Source organism: Panthera uncia, chromosome A2, assembly GCF_023721935.1.
Source record: "Panthera uncia isolate 11264 chromosome A2, Puncia_PCG_1.0, whole genome shotgun sequence".
In the NCBI taxonomy this organism is placed as follows: domain Eukaryota; kingdom Metazoa; phylum Chordata; class Mammalia; order Carnivora; family Felidae; genus Panthera; species Panthera uncia.
Genome location: NC_064816.1, coordinates 7688657 through 7706444, shown reverse-complemented (window position 1 = coordinate 7706444; position 17788 = coordinate 7688657). Strand labels below are relative to the sequence as shown.

The following is a 17788-nucleotide window of genomic DNA, read 5'->3' as shown; positions in this document are numbered from 1 at the left end:
TCCCCCCCCCCCCCCCCCCCGCCTCTCCCCTGCGTGCGCTCTGTCTCTCTCTCTCTCAGAAATAAACATTAAAAAAAGAAAAGAAAGAAATGGTTCTTATAATGGACAGGTGTCCAGAACCTCATCAGCTTGGAGAAGCTCCCAACTCCATTCTCTTGTCCCCGGTCCCGGGAGTTAACAGCTGTTCCGGACATCGTGTGCTTGGGGTGCATCCTGAGAGAACTTTCTCTAAACATTCACATGGCAGTAACTCGGTTCAGAGGAATGCTCTAAAGATCTGTCCGGGTTAATTAGACCCGTGTCCTCTGAAAACTTGTTTCAGGATGTTCCAGTTATTGCTGCTGCCTAAGAAATCACCCCACAGCTCAGTGCCTAAAAAAACCCAATCCTTTTTATTCTCTCTCAGGGTTTCCATGTGCCAGGAGTGGGGGAAGGGCTCAGCTGGGCAGGCGTACAGAGCTAGGGGCTGGAGCCTGAGAACTCGGGGGTTGGCCAGGCACCTCTTCCTTCTCGTTGTGCAGATCTTTTATTTAAAACAAAAAAAAATTTAACGTTGATTCCTTTTTGAGAGACAGAGCGTGAGCAGAGAGGGGGCAGAGAGAGGAAGACACAGAATCTGAACTCACGAACCGCGAGATCCCGACCTGAGCCGAAGTCGGATGCTCAACCGATTGAGCCACCCAGGCGCCCCTCATTGTGCAGATCTTAGGGGGGTCTCTCGGCATCAGCTTGTTTTGGCTCCCTCAGCCTCCAGGCAGCTGGCACCTTGGAGGGAGCCTTCCAGCAAACAGGGCGGAGCTGTGGTGCCCTGTGTCACTTGCGTTGCACTCTGCGGGTGACCAGCAGGTCCCAAGCCAAATTCCAGGGGAGGAGAATTAGACTCCGTATCCAATGAAATCGAATGGGGGAGTTGCAAGGTTCTAGAAGTGCACGTGGGGTGGGAGAGGTTTGTGGCCTTCTGTCACCTATGGGAGTCTACATCCCTTTTTTTTTTTTTTTTTTTTTTAATTTTATTATTTTAAAAAGTGAACACTATGCCCAATATGGTGCTGGAACTCATGACCCTGAGATCAAGAGCCACACGCTCCACTGATGGAGCCAGCCGGCTGCTCCAGGTCTATACTCTTCTTCTCTATTAAAAAAAAAACAACAAAAAAACAAGAAAACAAAAACTTTTTTTTAATGTTTATTTTTTGAGAGACAGAGAGTAACAGCACAAGTCGGGGAGGGGCAGAGAGAGAGGGAGACACAGAATCCGAAGCAGGCTCCAGGCTCTGAGCTGTCAGTGCTGAGCCAAACGTGGGGCTCGAACTCGTGAACTCTGAGATCATGACCTAAACTGAAGTCGGATGCTTAACCACTGAGCCACCCAGGCGCCCCCACTTTTTTCACTTAAAAAATTATCTTCCTTTTTGTTGTCACCATAGAAAATGGAGGAATGCCTGAAGAAGGAAGTAGAACCCTCCCAAGTACCTTTTGGTTTCTTATCTCCCAGTGGGCTCAGAAAGTGCTGAATGCTGCCCAAGGCCACACAGCCTGGGAGTGGCAGGGCCAGGATTCAAACCCACAACCATCAGACCTGGGAGGCAGGGGGGTATGGCCTGACAACACTGCTTCCAGGGCTGGCAGTGCAGCCTCGGGGCAAATACGTACTTCCCTTCTCTGTGCCTGTTTTCTCATCTGAAACCTGGGCATAACCACCATCCGGCAGGCAGTGAGCAAACTGTGTGTCCTTAACTTTAGCTGGGCACGTAGGTACCAGAAGCAAGGCTGCATTTCTCAGCTTACTGTGTGGCTTTGTGTGGCCACATGACTATGTTGTGGCCAAAGGGCATAAGAGAGTGATATGTCAGTTTCCAAACTGGGTCTCTAAGGGGCGGGGTGGGGCCTTCTCTTTCCCCTTGCTTCCTTACTGGTGGCTGGAAGGTGGAATGGATAGATGGAGTACCAGCAGCCATCTTGGGCCACGAGGTGACCTTGGACGTATGTCTGGTTGTTGCTAGAGGACAACACAGGTGGATGGGTTTTCCAACACTGTGAGGCCCCAACTCTAGACCCTGCACGAGATGTATACACTTGTGCCCAGTAATTCAGTATTATTTTGCATCTTGGTGTCTTTCACCAACAAGTTATATTATACCAATTCATGGATCATATGACATTTTGTCATACCAAAGTTCCACTTGTACTTTTTGCTCTCCTCAGAGGACTCATTTTTAAACTGGCCTCATCCTGAATATCCTGAAATCGAAAGTGTGGTGAGGTGACTTTCTGCAAGCACTAAAATAAATTCACATCTATTGAAATAAAGGCAAAGTCATTACAACAAACGAAAAAAATGTGGACTTCCAAACCGATGGGGAGGGAAGATCCTGGCAAATGCACGCCCTAAAAGCAACAATGAAACTAGACAGGGTTCGCACAGACAACCATTTCAGGATCCTTGAGATTGATCAAACGCATTCAACAAATTAAAAAGTGTTTATTGGGGTGCCTGAGTAGTTTAGTCCGTGAAGCGTCAGACTCTTCTTGATTTCGGCTTGGGTCATGATCTTGCAAGTCACGGGACTGAGCCCCCGTGTCGGGCTCTGTGCTGACAGTGCAAAGAGCCGGCTTCGGATTTTCTCGCTGCCCCTCCCCCATTCATGCTTGCTCTCTCTCAAAATAAATAAACTTTAAAAAATTGTCTTTAAAAAAAAGTGTTTATTCAAGAAAATCGGAATGGCAGGTGAGAGCGGTGGGAGGCTGGGATACTTTTTGCCTGCGGCTGCTTCCTGCCAGCCAGGCCAGGACCTGAAAGTCACCGCCCGGCCTTGGAAATGAACAGCAGCAGATTGGAAATAGGTAGGATTCTCCTTGTGGGATGAATGGGAAAGGCCAAGTTCTCCTAACCAGCCTGAGGTTGGGATCGTGGTTGCCACAGACTGGCAAACTGGGCAGCGGTTGAGCGGCCTGGTGAATGAGGCAGCCAGTGACGGCTCCACATACTGCAAGGGTCCAGAAAGCTGCCTGCAGGTGCGAGGCTGCGCGCATGCGCTGAGAGACGTGGCGCGCGCCCCGCGGTTCCATGCAACCTGCTCAGGGGGAGGCGGCGCGCATGCGCTGAGAGACCCTAAGAGAGCGCGGCAGGAAGCCGAAGCAGGTCCAGCCTGCAAGCTGCCGAATATATACAGGGCCACCAGCACGGAGCCTCAGTGACTCTCAGGTGGCTGTCTCTGGCTAATCTGGAAGCGAGGCCGAACCAGGGGCGCCTCCTAGAGGAAAACCTGCTTCAAAACCAAAACCCAAACCTGAGCAGATACATCAGCAGCTACACGATGTGGGGGAAACACTCTCCAGGGTTAGATCAGTTAATCACTGAACAAAGAAAGTAGAGCCGTCACCACCGAAATTCTTCATGGGGGAAGAGGGAATGACTCCGAATTGTTAACAATATATTATTTAAAACGTCCATTTTGGGGGCACCTGGGTGGCTCAGTCGGTTAAGTGTCCGACTTCCGCTCGGATCATGATCTCACCGTTGGTGGGTTCGAACCCTGCGTAGGGCTCCGTGCCCACAGCCCAGAGCCCGGAGCCTGCTTCAGATTCTGTGTCTCCCTCTCTCCCTGCCCTTCCCCCGCTCACACTCTGTCTCTCAAAACAAACATTAAAAAAAATTTTAAAAACTAAAAATAAGTACAAATAAAATGTCCATTTTGAACAACAACAAAAAAAATCCCATGACTTACACTGAGGAAAATGGTCAACAGAACGTTTCTCTGAGGGCGTCCAGATGTTGGGCTTCAAAGCAGCCATTATAAACATGTTCAAGGAACTGAAGGGAACAGTGTTTGAAGAACGAGAGGCAAATGCGATGGCAATGACTCATGAAGAGAGGATCTTAATCAAGAGACAAAAAGCATAGAAAAGAACAACGTAAGTTCTGGACTTGGGAGCTCTCTTTGATGATCTGGGCTCCCACAATGCCCTGGACTTCCCAGGTAACAGCCCGGGCCTCTGTGTGGCACCTGCCCGTTTACATGGCTGTCTTGCCGGCCCCACCTTGGCTGCAGGCGGGGAGGGAAGGCCCTGAGCTGTCTGCTCCGGGAGCCTGAGCTGCAGATCTGATGGTATGAGGACTGCGCAAGTCCTTCTCCTCCGCTTGGGCCTCGGTGTCCTCCCTGTGGAGTGGGTCCTGTGGGATCTGGTGATGGGAGGACAGGGCCCTGGCCGAGGCGAGGCGCCCTCCCACCCCCCCCACGCCCCCAAGGCATTCACCACCATGCAGTCCACCGGAAGGCAAGGCTGTGAGTTTTCTCATCTGTTTAATTTATTACTGTTTGACATCCAGTGACACTGACATACCCCCGCCGGGCCTGCGGACCCCGGCCCCGGCGAGTCTGACCTGTCCGATAAAATACAGTACAAGGAGTGGACGGCTACAAAAACATGCATCCACGGCTTAAACTACAGTGATTCCAAACTGCGGCCGCAACAGTACTGCCGGGAAAGGAAAGACAACCAGGTGTCGCGTGTTCCCCAATTCATAATTCTTTTTTTTTTTTTTTCTTGTTTTAAACAGTTAATGCTGTTACAAACGCTACTGATGCCGGGACGGGGCCAGACACAAACAGTCCTACATCTTCTCTGTCGTATAAATATGGAAGATTTTCGTTTATACAGTTTCCCCCAAGTCTGAAACTACATCTGCTGCTACCCGTTACTGCTAAGGGCTACGCCGCCTCGGCTCTGGAACCAGGGGCCCGGGGTCGAGACTCTGGAATGTTGGGACTCAGTCTTCCTCGCTGCCACTTCCTGAGCGGTCCTGGAGGGGGACAGGAGGAGAGAGCACAAGTCAGCCCTGCAGCCGAGGGCACCCGTCCCCTCCCCGGGGCCTACCTGGGCTCTAAGCACGTTCGGGAACTGAACAGCCTTGGCTGGGTGTGAGGCCAGAGGCGGGGCAGCCTTTGGCTTCACCCCCACTGCCACGGCCAAATCTCAATGTCATTTGCTCCCAAGGACTGGCCCCCGCGCCTCCATCGACTCTTCCTCGAGATCTGGGAGGCTCGCTGGGCCTTCTCTGCTTCCTCCCACCACCGTGTGCCTATCCCTGTGCCCCCGACCTGTGGCATCAAAACCACCTTGGTTACGTAAGAGGTCTGCTCTTCTGTGTGAACGGTTTAAACAGCTTGGCAAGGGCCACAAAACGCTTTGCTGGATCCGGCTGGGCAGATGGGGAGCTTCACAGCCCAGACCCTCTTCTCCAGAAACACAGGCCAGCCCTCCATGTTCAGGACACCACTAATGTCCTCCTCATAAGGTCATCATGTATGTCTACAGTCAGATTTACTCCGAGGTAGCAGTTTTTGCTGCTATCCTTGAAAATGGCATGAGAAAAATAGCAACGATGAAAAGGGCCCTGAGGCGGTTTCGCTGGGCCAAGCACCACGTAATCCTCCTGACCTCCCCGCTTTGTGAAAGTGGAAACTGAGGCTCAAAAGTGAAGCGAACATCCCAGGTCCCAGTGCGGGGAAGGGCCGAACATCCCGGCCACAGCCAGAGGGCAAAGGGTATCTGAACCCAGCGTGTGGGTCTGCCACCCCCCCATGCCCACAAAAATGCCCACCGTGGGCTGGATGCTCCCGTAGCTTCTCCCCAATGCAGAGGGAACGCGGCACCGACATTCCACTCGCGGCAGCGCTCACGGGTCTTGTAATTTCAGATCATGGCATTTTTGTTTTTGTTTTTATCCACTACCATTCTTGGGAGATCATCCTACATAGGCCGGAACGGAGCCACGAGCGGAGGCCTCGGGGTGTTCCCCATAGATTACACAGGGCAAGGGCCTGCCGAAAGCCTCCGCTACCGAGGGTGCTGTGTCTGCTCAGAGAGACAGACGGGGGACAGTCTGGTGGCATCTTCAACCCCAGCGTCTCCTGACCCCGCCCCCGATACAAACCCGGCACCGCTGGCCTCAGCATGGCGGCCCCGGTGTCCTGGAGAGGCAACGCTGCCCAAGTCGCACAGACTTGGGTCTCGAGCTATGTGCCATGTACGATCCTAAGCCTCAGCCTTCCCATCCGTGGGGAGGGCTATTAGAGCACTGACCCTCCCAAGGCCGTGCCAGAGGTCTTGGATCTGGCATGGGGACGCATCTCCCAAGACCCAACTGCCACTGGCTACCTGCTCCTGCTCAGGCCGGGGCTCCGGGGGCTCACCTCCTCCTGCTCCTCTTCACTGTCATCATCGCTCACCACCGGCTTGGCCCGGGATCCGCGGCTCGGTCGCCGTCGGCCCCCCTTCAGCCTATCCTGTGCCTTCTCCTTCCGGCCGAGCTTGATCTTCACTTTGACAGAGCGGGCTGGGGGGGGGGGGGGACCAGAAAGCGGGGGGGGAAAGAAAGACAGACGTGAGCTGGGGAGAGAACGGCGAGCCGAGCCAGGGGTGGCCGGGGGCTGCCTGGCTGCGACGTGGGCTTGCCACAGCACCCACCGCGGGGACTCACACTCAGACTCGGAGCCTTCCTCCTCGCCCTCCTCCTCCTCCTCGCTCTCCTCGCCCTCGCTGTCGTCCTCTTTTTCAATTTTCTGCCGCACACTGGTGAACACCGACTGTAGGACGATGGAATCTTCGTAGATCTGGAAGGAGACGCGGGGTTTGAGTGAGCTGGGGCCACGGGCCCTGCCCTCTGGCAAGGACAGCCTGTACAGGGTAGAGTGTCATCTCAGTAACCCTTTCCCGATCAGTTCCTGAGAGACAGGAGGCTTATGAAATGGCCCCAGAGAACAGGGTGGGTGTGTTAGTTTAGGAACGGCTACGGGTTCCTTCCTCCCTCTGAAGAATCCCAGAGAGCATTTGCTTTTCAAGTCGCTGGAAACACATGTCCCTTGTCTAAGGCAGTGTTTCCCCCAAACTTAGAGGAGTGTAAAATCCCTTTTCCAGGAGGCATGTACCCTAGACACACTTAGGAATAGTTTGCTAACGTGAGGTTGTATGTGTATGTTAACCTCACTGCAGGAAAGAACGTATCTACACAATTCCTTTCAAGGGAGTCCCTAGCGAATTCAAAATAAAATTTAACGTGTACACTGGATTGCTCATAGGGTCATCCTGGATGGATGGGACTGAGTTTATTTCCTCCGATCTGCTTGTTATTCTCTTTGCCCCTTTTAGTAAGGAATACATTGCCTTTTTTTTTTTTTTTAAACGTTTATTTATTTTGAGAGAGAGAGAGTGCAAGAGCAGGGGAGGGGCAGAGAGAGAGAGAGAGAGAATGAATCATAAGTAGGCTCCACACTGTCAGGGCAGAGCCCGACTTGGGGCTCGAACTCAAAAACTATGAGATCGTGACCTGAGCCAAAATCCAGAGTTGGACGCTTAAATGATTGAGCCACCCAAGCACCCCTACATTGCTTTTATAATTGGCAAAATATTCAAAGTTGTTGGGAATTTTTTAAAAGTTTTTATTTATTTTGAGAGCAAGAGAGAGAGAGAGAGAGAGAGAGCGAGCTCACGCGCACAAGTCAAAGAAGGGCAGAGAAAGAGGGAGAAAGAGAATACCAAGCAGTCTCCATGCTGTCAGCACAGAGCCCAATGTGGGGCTCTTACTCACAAACTGTGAGATCAAGACCTGAGCCCAGATCAAGAGTCGGACGTTTAACTGACTGACCCACCCAGGCTCCCCAGGAATTTTTTTTTTTTTTTTTTTTTTTTTTTTAAATCAGTCAATTCAAAATGGAGTGAGGGGCAGGCTGGCTTGGGGCCTAGCTGTGAAGGTGGCCAAAGCTAGGAGCGGCTGCCCTCGGCCCCAGGCGCCTCCTCACCAGGGAGCCCTCCAGGTTGAAGGTCTGAGCGTTCTGGCACAGCAGCATGACGTCCTTCTCCAGGTCATTGAGGCTGCGATACTTGTGGTTGCGGATGCGCTCCTGCGGGCAGGGTTCGAGAAGCAGCCTTACCTTGGGAATCTGCCTTGTGCCCAGGGACCCTGGGGCCGGGAGTCCCTCTGCCTCACGCGGTCACGGCCCAGTCTTCCGGGTGACTCTGTTTAGACTTGGACGCTCAGGCCCACTGAACACAAGAGCTGCCTGGCCAAAGCCCAGGCCGTGGGTGATCCCGAAGGAGCCTCAAACGCTGGCTGCCCACCGACACTACCGTGGGACCCTCTCCCCCAACCTGCACTACAGGTCTCTTGAGGCCACGAGGAACCCCAAGAGCCCGTGACTGGGTCCCCGGTCAGACGGTCTGGGTTCTGCCCAGTTTGCTCCTGGTCATGTCTCACACACTCCTCGTAGCTCCCAGAGGGGGGTGCCCATGGAAGGTACCGGGTCAGACCCCCAAACACTAATGTAGGCACATCCCTGCAGAGAAACCCCAGTTCCCACATCCCACGCCAGGGTTACCTTTATCTTCTTGAAGTCCACAGGCTTGCGGATGAGCTCGTAGTACTCGGGCAGTTCCTTGCGGGACGGCAGCTGGATGAACACCTCGCTGAGCTGACGTCCACTACTACTGCAAGGCGGGACACAGCGGGCGTCACTCACAGGCCCCGCCTGCTGGGAGAGCCCCCACTTGGCCAGCGCCCATTGTTTGAGGACAAAAAGGGTGAGAGGGTCGATGCGTGCAGGAGTGATTTCCTGTGAGTTCTGAAACATTCTCTCGAGAGGCGACCATGCACAGAGAGGCCGGGGATGCATCTGAATCCAGCCTCTGCCCTCACCCCAATCCTCCCTGCCCCTGGAGGGAATGTCGCCAAATACCGTAAAAGCCTTGGCACTCGAAAGAGGCAGAATCACAATTATAATTATGTATGATACAAAAATCTGCTTATGTTGCAGTGAACTTCAGAGAATTTAGCAAAAACCCGTGGAAGAGAAAGATGCCCCCTGGAAAGACGCTAACAGAAGACAAAAGCAGTTTACTGGTGCTTGCTATTGGGAAAGCGCTGGTTTTCCACAGGGGAGCAGAGGAAAGCCGCGTCCCGAGCGGCCCTGAGGCGTGGTGGGGTCTCACACTGGTCTCCTGGGCCTCGCCTTTGGGGGAGCCATGCACTCGGCCACCAGGCTGTGCCATGCCCACGCCTGGCTCTGTCTGGGGACAGGAGCTCGGAGGGACAGCACTCCTGGGGCCTGCCTGAGGAGGGAGGGAGCAGGCACGTCAAGGACTGGCAGATGGGAGAAGTCAACTCTCAGGAGCTCAGTCTCCCCTTCTGCTCTGTCAGCCCTGGAGGACAGGGACCCTGCCTCGTGGGACCCAGGGAGCCGGTGACCTGGTCGAGGCCCTGCTCTGCAGGTCCTCTCTCATCACCTAGGACCCCACACACGCTGGCTGTGGTTTCATCTGGGTCCCACAGCCCAAGCGTCTGGCCCCTGGCCTGGGCTCCTTTCCAACTGCTTAGCAACTTGGCTTTTTCAAAGTCACCTCTGTGAGATGGACGACCGGGTCTCAGTGCTGCCGGCAGGCTGAGGCCCTTTGGCTCCTGGCAACTGTGGCCTCCTCATGAGCACTTCCTCTCTTCTTTTCAAGAGAGTTCTAGAAGGACAGAGCAGCCCACCCTCTCCAGCCTGCTGTCTGCACATACTGAACGCACCCCGTTCTCCTTTTTGTTTACTATTCTGGAAGTCAGTAGTACCAGCACGATTGCGTTTTGAGTTTTGCTGCTGGATGCTCCCAACATCACAACTGCGTTGAGCAGTGGCTTTGTTTGGGGTGCCTGGGGGACTCAGTTGGTTGGACGTCCGACTTCAGCTCAGGTCATGATCTCGCGGTCTGTGAGTTCGAGCCCCGCGTCGGGCTCTGTGCTGACAACTCAGAACCTGAAGCCTGCTTCAGACTCTGTGTCTCCTTCTCTCTGCCCCTCCCCCACCCACACTCTGGCTCTCTCGCTCAAAAATAAATCTAACGTTAAAAAAAAAAGAAAAGCAGCAGCTTTGCCAAGACAGCCTCCCTGAGGCCGGGATTCTGGAAGCTTTTTGCCCATTTGGGGTTCCTGTGCCTCATGAGTGCCCTGGCCCGCCTCCCGCGGCTGAGGTCTCCCGAGGTGCAGGCCCGACAGACAGGAGCTGGAATCCAGTCCCTGCACCTTTTGTACTCTAGACACCGGACATTTGGTCCTTGCTCTGGGCTGGGCACTTGACATACACGTTCTCCCTAAACTGTTATTCCAACTGCTGCAACGAGCACGTGGAGGTGGGAGGTTCGGCAAGCCGTGCCCAGACGCAGCCCGCCTCGGGCCTCCGCCTTCCAGCCCGTCCTTCAGGTTGTGCCAAGCGGGGATGCCTGCGCTCAGCGAGTGCCAGCCTCCCCCTTCCTTCCGGGCTGAGCGTTTAGCCACGTCCTACCCCATACTGGGTCCAGCGGGTCACAGATAGGGGAGGGCAAGCCACCCGCGGGCCGTCGTTCCCAGGCCGTGGGCCCCTGCCTGGAGTCGCAGGCTTCCCCTCTCCTGGAAATGGCCGGGGGTGGTTTGGCCACAGAGAACGGGAGCTTGTTCGCATCAACTCCAAAAACGCCAGGAGGTATCAGGAGGCCCTGGGCGCTCTCCTTGGGCCAGGCAGACCTGAGCCGCAGCCCACCGCCCACCAACCTGCACGCATCCCGCGATCTCCCCCGTAACCTCCTAAGAGCTCCTCCTCCTCATGCTGACAGAACGGTCAGACACACTAACGGCGTTTCTCTCGCACAAGGGACTCCCTTCCTCAGTGAGACAGACTGAGGTTTTCTCCATTTCACTTTTTAGAGACGCCAATTGACCCGCAAGATTCACTCTGCAGCGCGCTACTGGGTGTGGAGACTGCCGCACGGGGCGTGAGGGCTGGGCTCCGTCGGCCACACGTGCTCACTGGTGGCATCCAGGATGGTGGCTGAGCCTTGACACGCGCGCGGCCCTCGAAGGAGCTCACGAAGCAGGACTCTAGCGCTGGAATACAGTGCAAAAAAGTTTTGTAATAAAACCCTCTCTCCTCCGCTGGGCTAAGAAACTGCTGGAGAAAGGAAAGGACAGCGAGCAACGGGGCTGTCTTACAAACCTCTAGAATAATGGCGTCACTGAGGATAAAGGTCCGCTTGGCCACCCTGCCTAACGTTTCTCTGGTGCAGTGAGCTCTGAGTGCGGATGGCCTGGGATTGGGAGCATGTGACAGAGGGACAGCGCACCAGGACGACGGGGGACTTTTAAAGCCACCCTCTCTCGAATAGTAAAGACCTTTTGGAAATCCACAAAGCCCCGAGATGTCATTTTTTATCCTCAGGAGTCCTCTGGAGACCCCTGCCCTGCCACCATGACTGCGGCGGCAGGCTTGGGGCCAAGAGCCTTCCTCACGTCTGCATTAGAGGTAGACAAGTCACGGCTGCCTACCTCCCCGAGCATAAAACCCAAAGTCCTTCTGGTGGCAGCTTGTCCCTCCAGTGTGGGCTGTCTGTGGCCTCTAACATCAGCGTCTTTCTCTCAACCTCCTCAGAATCATCAAAGCCACCGCTCCCAGGGAGACCCAGCTGCAGCCCTCAGTTCTCTGACCCACACCCAGGTCCCCTCACATAGTGTAATAAAAAAGAATGACGGAGGGGCGCCTGGGTGGCTCAGTCGTTTAAGCATCCGACTCTGATTTCAGCTCGGGTCATGATCTCGCAGTTCGTGGGTTCGAATCCTGCATGGGGCTCTGTGCTGGCAGCGAGGAGCCTGCTTGGATTCTCTCTCTCCACCCCTCCCCCACTCTCCCTCCCAAAATAAATAAACTAAAAAAAAAAAAAAAGGAAAAGAATGATGGAGACGTAAGACAGAGGCACAGATCTTCAGGTGTGCCAGGCTGCCAGACCCTTGGGACCTGGGTGGGCTTGACCTCTTCTTGAACTTGCTGTTACGGGATCTCGCATGGTAAGCTCCCAGTTCTGGCCGCCTCCCTCATCGCTGTCAGATTTGTCCCTCTGGCACGTGCCACACGGTCCGCCTGTCTATGTGCTGCTGGCCGGGACCTGGGCGGTGGCGGTTCTGGGGATCATGAAGCAGGTGGCTGCAGATACTCACGTCCGAGTGTCTGCCTTGCACTTCTTTGGGGAATACGCCTGGAGCCGGAAGTGCCTGACAGCAGGGTAGGGGGCGTTCAGCTTCAGGAGATACGGGTGGGGGGACGGGCCCCCCGCTGCCTTTTTCAGCAGCAGATGGGCTGTTCTCATCCCATCTGCTGCGCTCACGGTCAGCCCTCCTTGGCGTGGCTCTTCTACAACCCGGCTGTGAACCGGTATCTCCCTGTGGTTTTTTTTTTTTTTAATTTTTTTTTTCAACGTTTTTTATTTATTTTTGGGACAGAGAGAGACAGAGCATGAACGGGGGAGGGGCAGAGAGAGAGAGGGAGACACAGAATCGGAAACAGGCTCCAGGCTCCGAGCCATCAGCCCAGAGCCTGACGCGGGGCTCGAACTCACGGACCGCGAGATCGTGACCTGGCTGAAGTCAGACGCTTAACCGACTGCGCCACCCAGGCGCCCCTCTCCCTGTGGTTTCAACTCACGGTCCCTTGACGGGCAGTGAGGCCGGGCACCCTTTCATGGGCGGAACGGTCACCGGCAACCTCTCTCCGGCACTGCCTGTTCACGTCTTTCTCCTCCCCCAGAGCGGCCTTTGCTGGACAGGTTCACCGCAAACACCTTTTCCAGTCTGTGGCGTGTCTTCTCATTCTCTCGATGGTGTCTTTTGGTGAATGGACCTAACTTTCAATCAAATTCCGACTTACCAATACTTCCTTTTGCACTTGGTGTTTCTCTTGCCCTGTCACACAGGTATTGCGTCTTCTTCTAGAAACGCTGACAATTCAATGTTTTTCTTTCTTTCCTTCTTTTTTTTTTTAAAGTTTATTTTGAGAGAGACAGAGAGATTGAGCAGGGGAGGGGCAGAGAGAGGGGGAGAGAGAGAATCCCAAGCAGGCTCTGCGCTGTCAACACAGAGCCCGATGTGTGGCTCGAACTCAGAACTGCAAGATCATGACCCGAGCCGAACCAAGAGTCAGACGCTTAACCGACTGAGCCGCCCAGGCGCGCCGGACAATTCAACCCTTTTACAGAATTAGAGATGAAGCCAGTCACCCGGAGCAGTGGTCATTCCACCCTACCAGATCCTGTGTGTCTGTGTCCTCGCTGAACTAGAACACGGGCCATGAGGGCAGTGGCCTCGCCGTTTTATTTGCTGCTCTATCTCTGGCACCTGGAATGAAGCCTGGTACACAGCAGGAACTCAATGTTAGCCGAATGAAAGAAACAGACTGGGGTGAAAGCCTCAGGGCCGAGGAGCAGGGTTCAAACTCGGCTATGACGAAGGTCAGCTCGGAATAAGAGTGTTTCGTCGCCCCAACACGGTCATCTATACACCGCCCTGTTCCGGAAAAGACTGGCAGCAACTACCGGGAACCCCACTGCCCCCCAAAAGGATAGAACCGCGACCTCTCTGCATCAAAGACATCATCCATCCATATCCCTAACAGACTGAAACACCAGAGAGGCTGTGAGAGCTGGTGGCAGGCAGGGCTTGGGCACACGCCCCCCCCGGACTAAGTCGGGGACTTCTCCCACCCTTTCCCATACGTTGCTCAAAATCATGGGTCAGCAAACTTTTTCTGCAACCCACCCACTGGGTATAAATCTTTTAGGTTTTGTGGGCCATGCCGTCTCTGTCACAACTACTCAGTTCCTGCCACTGTTGCACAAAAGTGGCCACAGACAACACGCAGAAAAGTGAGCTTTGGCTGTGTTCCACCACCGCTTCTGTTATGAACGATGAAATTTGAATTTCATAGAATTGTGTGTCATGGAATAATATTCTTTTTTGAAATTTCCCAAATCATCTAAAAATAGCATTCCTAATTCACAGGTGATACACATACAGCTGGTGGGCCAGACTTCACAAGCAATCAACCAAAGGTGGTACCCAAGGTAGATCCTTCTAGTCCAGTACAGAAGTGGTCCTGATCTGCCAGGAAGTACTCCCTCTCTGTCCCTCAGCCCTGCCTGCCTTCCCAGAGTCGAGTTCAGACCATTTTCCTGTGACATCTTTAAGCCCCGGGACCATGTTCTCTTTGGACCCTCCATCAATTAACCGAGCCTACAAGGTCCTGGATAAGAGGAGCTCAGGTGTTTCAAAACTGATTTAGCTGCAGGGGCATCTGGGTGACTGTTGTTTGAGCGTCCGACTCTTGCTTCTGGCTCAGGCCATGGTCTCCCGGTTCGTGAGTTCAAGCCCCACGTTGGGCTCTGCACAGACAGCTCGGGGACTGCTTGGGATTCTCTCTCTCTCTGCCCCTTCCCAGCTCGTGAGTGTTCTTTCTCTCACAATATATACACCTTAAAAAGTTTTTTTTTTAATTAAAAAAAAAAAAAATCCGAACTGATTTAGCTGTTGACAATTCATGGGTATTCTGAATTGTAGACAATTCAGAAGGTATTCCACAGGGACGCCTGGGTGACTCAGTCGGTTAAACATCTGACTTTTGGTTTTGGCTCAGGTCGTATCTCATGGTTCTTCAGACTGAGCCCCATATTGGGCTCTGTGTCGAGCCTGCGTGGAATTCGATCTCTCTTTCAAAATAAATAAATGAACATTAAGGGAAAAAAAGGTATTCCATAAGCAAAATCTGAAAGTGGAATGATTTGAACGTATTCATTTACTTGATCAGTCGAGTCGCTTTCTGGGTTCAGTCTGTTGCCACACTACGAAAGTTTATGAAGAGCCTCCACTTGCCGCGTGTACCCCCCGAAAGGGTAACCTGAGCGTTGGGTCTTAGGGCCGCGTGGCGCACAAGCGATTCTGATTCCAGCACCAACGAAAGGAAATGATGTTCAGCAACGAGTCCACTGAGAACAATGGTCTACAGGCCATCGGTCCTGTGCCCTCCACGCTCTCCCAGTAGCCAGAACCGGGGGAAGCTTTATTTCAGGGTGCACGTGCCAAGGCCAAGACTGGCTGTAGGTTGTGATGCTGATTAAGTGTCTGATGAGCCCACAGTTTCAAATGAGCCAACGACATACCTGGCGGCACACGTCTCTTAATATAGTTTGATGAAACCTGTATCTCACGTTTTTAATTTTTTCTTTTTAACACCTATTCATTCTTAAGAGACAGAGACAGAGCGCAAGCAGGGGAGGACACGGAATGGGCTCCAGGCTCTGAGCTGTCTGCAAGGAGCTGGACGCTGGGCTCAGACTCATAAACCGCGAGATCGTGACCTGAGCTGAAGTCAGCTGCTTAACCGACTGAGCCACCCAGGCGCCCCAAGACCATTTCTTTATTATTTTCCCTGCATAGAGAAGGAGCACATTGCTGAAATGCATGAGCACTTTAGAAGGATCTCACACAGGCCCCACATCAGGCTCCATACTGACAGTGTGGAGCCTGCCTGGGATTCTCCCTCGCTCCCTCTCTCTGCTCTTCCTCAGCTCGCTCTGATAAACGTAAAAAAAAAAAAAAGAAAAAAAAGAAAGAAGGATCTGACACGGGATTCTGAGGGAAGCAGAGGGTGGGACTGGTTCACCCCGATCTACTTATTTCTGGAGGCCAGTGTACCTGTCCTTTTTTGAGCTTATATGTAATTCTAGTTTTTTTTTTTTTTTTTAATATTTTAATGTTTATTTGTGCCGAGAGAGAGTGGTGTGTGCGCACGTGGGGGAGGGGCGGGGAGGGAGAGAGAGGATCCCAAGCAGGCTCCACACTGTCAGAGTGGAGCCTGACGTGGGGCTCGATCTCACAAACTAAGATCATGACCTGAGCCAATACAAAGAGTCAGACGCTTAACCAACTGAGCCACCCAGGCGCCTCTCTACTTTTTTTTTTAAGTTTATTTTCAGAGAGAAAGAGAGACCGATGTATGCGTGCGCACATGCGAGCCACATAGGACAGAGACAGGGAGAAAGAGAGAATTCCGAGCAGACTCCGTGCTCAGCACAGAGTCTGACTTGGGGCTTGATCTCACTGTTGAGAGATCATGGCCGGAGCTGACATCAAGAGTCAGACGTTTAACCGACTGAGCCACCCAGGCGCGCCTGTAATTCTAGTTTCAAGAGCCTTCTAAGACCGCGGCGCCGTTTTCTTTTCTTTGGTGTGCTCCATTTCTGACCACTCACCAGCAGGGAGTGAAGCCTCAGACGGAATCGGCAGGATGACAAATGGGGCAGGTGCAACTGCACGCGGCAGACTCGGCACAACGCGGCGGGGCTGCCTGGGCTGATCCTCCCGTGGCTCAGAGCCCCCACTGGGCCCGCAGCCTGGCCTGGGCCCTGATGTGGGGATCAGTACTTTTCGGAAGACATCTCACCTCAGCGTTTCTCACGACAGGCTCTGGGCTGGGGGCCAGATAGAAGTGCTGACCCCAGACTTGGACCCATGGGCAGAGGGCTGGCTTCTCCTGGGGCACACCCATTCTGAGCTTGGACTCCAGACAAAGGGCTGTCTGCTACCCTCTCTTCTGCCACAAGGGGACTATCTTGAGGGGCTTGCTGCCACCTGCAGTCACCTCTCCTGGGGGGACGCTTCGGGGGCGACAACCTTCTCTGGGGCTTGTTACACTGCCCGGTTTTCTTGCAAATCAAAGGTACAAACCTTTCAACTCTGAAAGCCATCTTCTCTTTGATTCTAATCAGGGAGGTGCAGGGCTCCCGCGAGGGCACGGGGGACGTGACTGCAGGTTTTGCGCAGTGGCTGCCAGGCCCAGGCTGAGGCTGCTGCTGCCCCGGCTCTGGCCGGGGCCCTTCACCATGGACATGGATTCGGGGCTGGTCTACGGGCGGCATGCCTGGCCCGCGACGTCTCTCTCGGGGTCTCTATAATCCCATTTAGGGGATTCTCCTTCTGTGCTGCGGACTCAGAAACGGAGACATGGACATGGATGAGGAACCCAGATCTCTGTGACCTTCAAGCCCTCTGGCCCGTTTAGGGTTGCTGCCTCTTGGCAGGGTAGAGGGGGAAGGGGGCCCAGAGGGGCTGCTCAGCGGGGTTCAGCCATGGGAGGTTCAGCTGGGGAAGCCTCTAGACATGCACCATCTTTCTGAGCCATCGTGAGTAACTTGCAAGGATCTCCGAAGAACAAAGATGTTCTCTTCTGTGACATCAGTACGGTCAAGTTCAGGAAACCTGGCACTGACACCTCCGCTGCTCGGCATGTGATCTTTACAGCAGTTGTGACTCTGCCCTATCGCTGGTAAAGGTCAAGCTCAAAACCCCCGTGGAGAGCACAGGTTCTATGGAGGGTCCTCTGGAGCCTGCCTGCTTAAATGGCTCCTTCCGGCAGATGCAATTTTCTAAAACCTCCCCCAAGGCACCAAGTACACACTCCAGAGCACACACCTGCTGACCAGCATTTGGAGACAGTGCCCAGATACCCTGGCTCGCTTCTGCTGATGCCCTCTGAAGGATTAAGGGATGGAGACATCAACTGGCAGCACACGAGCCCCACGACAAGGTCCCAACCTGACCGGGAACCTGTGCCTAGCTCATCTGTTCTTATTTGATCTTATTTTTTGCAAACATTTTCTAATGTTTTTATTATTTCTGAGAGAAAGAAACAGCGTGACTGGCGAGGGGGGCAGAAAGAGAGAGAGACACAGAATCTGAAGCAGGCTCCAGACTCTGAACTGTCAGCACGGAGCCTGATGAGGGGCTCAAACTCACAAAACCGCAAGATCATGACCTGAGCCGAAGTCGAACGCTCAACAAACTGAGCCACCCAGGTGCCCCTGCATGTTTGGATTTTAGAGCGAAAACCCCTACCTCCAATGTTCTTTTTTTAACGTTTATTTTTGAGAGAGAGACAGCACAGGTGAGGAGGTAGAGAGA

The 17788-nt window shown here is 53.6% G+C and overlaps 1 protein-coding gene across 5 annotated transcripts in view; it reads right to left on the bottom strand.

Moving 5' to 3' along the window:
* Window positions 1-4285: 4285 nt before the first annotated feature.
* Window positions 4286-17788, bottom strand: part of SMARCA4 (SWI/SNF related, matrix associated, actin dependent regulator of chromatin, subfamily a, member 4) — a 90557-nt gene continuing 77054 nt past the window's right edge. For 3 of the 5 annotated variants that reach the window (XM_049639849.1, XM_049639848.1, XM_049639851.1), the window contains 5 exons: window positions 8379-8487; window positions 7803-7904; window positions 6485-6617; window positions 6198-6340; window positions 4286-4804 (listed from right to left, as the gene is read on the bottom strand). In XM_049639849.1, the coding sequence (XP_049495806.1) occupies window positions 4772-4804; window positions 6198-6340; window positions 6485-6617; window positions 7803-7904; window positions 8379-8487 (520 nt within the window). In that variant the 3' untranslated portion in view covers window positions 4286-4771. The remainder of the gene's footprint in view (window positions 4805-6197; window positions 6341-6484; window positions 6618-7802; window positions 7905-8378; window positions 8488-17788) is intronic. The other 2 variants (XM_049639850.1, XM_049639852.1) reach the window with 1 other exon arrangement.